This window comes from Arachis hypogaea, chromosome 12 (assembly GCF_003086295.3).
Source record: "Arachis hypogaea cultivar Tifrunner chromosome 12, arahy.Tifrunner.gnm2.J5K5, whole genome shotgun sequence".
Taxonomy (NCBI): Eukaryota; Viridiplantae; Streptophyta; class Magnoliopsida; order Fabales; family Fabaceae; genus Arachis; species Arachis hypogaea.
In genome coordinates this window covers 67,924,488-67,928,499 of record NC_092047.1, presented here as the reverse complement: position 1 = coordinate 67,928,499, position 4,012 = coordinate 67,924,488, and the positions used below count along the sequence as shown (strand labels likewise).

The window sequence follows — 4,012 nt, the reverse complement described above, 5'->3', positions numbered from 1 at the left end:
ATTTCTTCTATGGCAGGTTGTATGTGATTGATGCTGGTTTGAGTAGCCGCCAATACTCCTCCAGATCTAAACCCAGGGTTAGTGTGGATCCATTCTGATTGAGGGTGAAGTTCCTGCAGTTTATTCTCTTCGGTGATTGATAAACCACTATTTCATGGTTTATCTTGTGCTTAATTGAGCGGTTTTTATCATCTCTTTACCCACTTATTCATACTATTTGTATGGTTTTACATTTGCCTTCCTAATTATGTGCTTTGATTGAAAACATACTTCTTTGATCTTAATTTAGCTAATTTTAATCCTCTCTTATTATCATTCGATGCCTTGATATGTGTGTTAAGTGATTTCAGAGATTACAAGGCAGGAATGGCTCAGAGGATGGAAAGGAAGCATGCAAAAATGGAAGGAATACAAGAAGTTGAAGGAACTGCAAAGCTGTCCAGCCTGACCTCTCTGCACTCAAACGGCTATAACTTTAGCTACAGAGGTCTAAACGACGCGGTTCTAGTTGCATTGGAAAGCTAACATCCGGGGCTTCAATTTAATATATAATATGCCATAGTTTCCCTAACGCTAAGCGGCGCGGTCGCATGATTTACGCAGACGTGTCGCAGTGGCGAAAAATCAGCATGGCAGATTTCATCTCCAGCGATTTCTGGGCTGTTTTCGACCCAATTTGCGGCCCAGAAAACACAGATTAGAGGCTATAAAGTGGGAAAATGCATCCATACATGAAAAAAAAAGCTTTCATATTCACAAATTTAGGAGTAGATGTAGTTTTTAGAGAGAGAGGTTCTCTCCTCTCTCTTAGGATTTAGTTTTAGGATTTAGGATTATTTCTTCTTCATCACAGGTTCAATGTTCTTTTTATTTATTTTCCTAATTTAATTTATGAACTCTTCCATGTTACATTTGATTTTCTTAATTAATATTATTTGAGGTATTTCAAAATTACGATTGCTCTCTTTTATTTTATGTATTCAAATTATTTTCATTCAAGTAGATTCTCTTCCCTTTTGGCTTTGGTTGAGTCATTGGAGACACTTGAGTTATCAAACTCATTGTTGACTGAAAATTGGAATTCTTCAAGAATTAATTCGAGTTCCAATAACTCTAGTCTTTCTCAAGGAAAGACTAGGACCTGAGGAATAAAAATTAATTCATCCACTTAACTTACCTTCATAGTTAGAGGTTAACAAAGTGGGAGAAAAATCCAATTCTCATTACAATTGATAAGGATAACCAGGATAGGACTTCCAGTTCTTCATACCTTACCAAGAGATTTTATTATTGTTAATTTATTTTACTTGTTATTTAAATATACCTGTGCCCATTGCCCAAACTCCAAAACCCCCAGTTTACAAACTCATAACCAATAATAAGAACATACCTCCCTGCAATTCCTTGAGAAGACTACCCGAGGTTTGAATACTTCGGTTATCAATTTATTAAGGGGTTTGTTACTTGTGATAACCAAAATGTTTGTAAGAAAGTTTGATATCTTGGTTTAGTAACTATACTTGCAACGAGAGTTTACTATAACCTCTAAACCATCAATCTTCAGTTCTTCAGTGATCCTACTCAAAACGCCACAAACAAGGTCGAATCTTCCGGATCAGAGGATACTGCACCTTTGGGTTCTAGCCTCTGCCATAGAGACTCTAATCTCCCCATACCTCGGCTGAACTGGTGTCTCAAGAAGTCCCCAACGAAGTCATTGATTAGCCGTCTAAGAGATGTATAATCAAGCTGGCGGTTCAATGCTTTCCACTGAAGCATTCACACGAACGCAAGAAGAACACGGGTGGTTGTCAGGCACGCGGTCTTAGTATGAAGAACGAAGATGATTGTCACGGGTCATCCCATTAATCATGTTGAAGAACGAATATACATCTTAGAATTAAATCAAACCCGGATTGAAGAGAAATAGTAATACTTTTATTAATTCATAGAACTCAGCAGGGCTCCTCCCCTCAACCAAGGAGGTTTAGAAACTCATACTGATAGGAAATACAATGATGAACGAAAATATGGTGTAGTCTCCTATATGATTTTGTAAAATATCACTTAAATACTAAACTAATGACTAAGGATTACATAAGAAGGGTAAAACAGTCTTTTAGTGCTAAAATCTACTTCTGGGGCCTACCTGGTGAGTGTTTGGACTGAGCTTTGATGAGATCCACATGCTAGGAGGCCTCTAGGGCGTTGAACACTAGCTAGGGGGTCCTCTTTGGGCGTTTGGATGCTGGTCTCCTCCTTGTGGGCACTGGACGCTTGGAGTGGGGCAGGAGGCTGGCGTTGGACCCCCAGTTTTGGGCCTTCTATTCTGAAGCAAAGTATAGACTATTATACATTGTTAGAAATCCCTAGAAGTCAGCTTTCCATATCCATTAAGAACGCTTCATTTTGATATCTGTAGCTCTAGAAAAACTCTTCCGAGTTCAAGGAGGTCAGATCCGGACAGCATCTGTAGTGCTTTCTCTGTCTCTGAATAAGACTTTTGCTCCAGCTCCTCAATTTCAGCCAGAAAATACCTGAAATTGCATAAAAATATACAAACTCAAAGTAGAATCCAAAAATGTGAATTTAACACTAAAACCTATGAAAACTTAATAAAAATTAAACAAAACATGCTAAAAACTATATGAAAACAATGCCAAAAAGCGTATAAAATATCCGCTCATCGGTAACCCTCAGAAATACATGCTCTCCCACTTGAAATGCCAATGGTTTCCTTCTCTGTTCTGCAAAACTTTTCTGTCGGCTCTGTGCAGTTAAAATCCTAGCTCGAATCTTCTTAATCTTCTCAATAGTCTCCGCTACCAAATCAGGATCCAAAACACTTGCTTCACCGGTCTCATACCAACAAAGTGGAGATTGGCACTTCCGTCCATACAAAGCCTCATACGGAGCCATCCCAATGCTTGCATGAAATCTGTTATTGTACGCAAACTCCACCAATGGCATGTAATGGTCCCAACTTCCAAGTTGATCCAAAATACACGCCCTTAGCATATCTTCCAACCTTTGAATAGTCCTTTTTTACTGTCCATCAGTTTGCAGATGATACGCAGTGCTGAGACATAGTCTCATACCGAAAGCTTTTTGAAAAGCTCCCCAAAACCTTGATGTGAATCGGGGATCACGGTCCGATACTATGCTCAATGGCACACCGTGCAACCTTACAATCTCCTTTATGTACAATCTTGCCAATCTCGCCAACTCTTGTCTCAAATTTCCGATATCTGGCACACAAATTCTCCCTTTATACCTCCAAAACCCTTCATCATCCTTAGTAAATTCTCCATGCCTCTTCTGGCCAACCGGTTGAAATAATCGCTGAAGTTCTTGTTCATTTTGCTGAGCCCTCTAAACCTCTGACTTAAAGGTACTTGAAATTTGCAATTGATTTAGAGAAGCTATTCCGACAACTTCACCAATGTCCAGCTTAAGTTCTGCAAACTTATCCACTAACACTTCTTCCTTAATCCTCATCCAAGCAACAGTCAAAGACTTTCTACTCAAAGCGTCTGCTACCACATTAGCCTTCCCAGGGTGATAACTCAGTTCAAAATCATAATCCTTCAAAAGCTCCATCTACCTCCTTTGACGCATATTGAGCTCTTTCTAATCAAAGATGTACTTGAGACTCTTATTATCAGAAAAGACGCTAAACCTCACTCCGTACAAGTGGTGCCTCCAAATCTTCAATGTAAACACAATCGCCGCTAATTCCAAGTAATGATTTGGATAATTTACCTCATGTGGTCTCAGCTGACGCAATGCGTAAGCCACCACATTTCGGTGTTGCATCAACACACAACCCAAATCCTTCAATGACGATTCACAGTACACTTCAAATGGTTCGTGTGGTTCCGGTAAAATTAAAACAGGCGCTGAAGTCAACTTTGGTTTCATGGTCAGAAACCTCTCCTCACACTCTGACGTCCACACAAACGGTACCTCTTTCTGGGTTAACATAGTCATCGGTAATGCAATCCAGGAAAAT

The 4,012-nt window shown here is 39.4% G+C and overlaps 1 protein-coding gene across 1 annotated transcript; it reads right to left on the bottom strand.

Annotated features, from left to right (window-relative positions):
- Positions 1–3,045: 3,045 nt before the first annotated feature.
- LOC140176746 (uncharacterized) lies at positions 3,046–3,600 on the bottom strand. Its single transcript, XM_072208292.1, has 2 exons — positions 3,379–3,600; positions 3,046–3,318 (listed from the first exon to the last, which is right to left on the bottom strand). The coding sequence occupies exons 1-2, from the start codon at positions 3,598–3,600 to the stop codon at positions 3,046–3,048; spliced, it is 495 nt and encodes a 164-aa protein (XP_072064393.1).
- Between the last annotated feature and the right edge of the window lie 412 nt (positions 3,601–4,012).

Coding starts and splice junctions, on each gene's coding strand:
- LOC140176746 (XM_072208292.1), bottom strand. CDS start 3,600: ATGGAGCTTTTGAAGGATTATGATTTTGAACTGAGTTATCACCCTGGG. Junction 3,319..3,378: donor CAAGTACCTTTAAGTCAGAG/GTTTAGAGGGCT, acceptor CCGGTTGGCCAG/AAGAGGCATGGAGAATTTAC.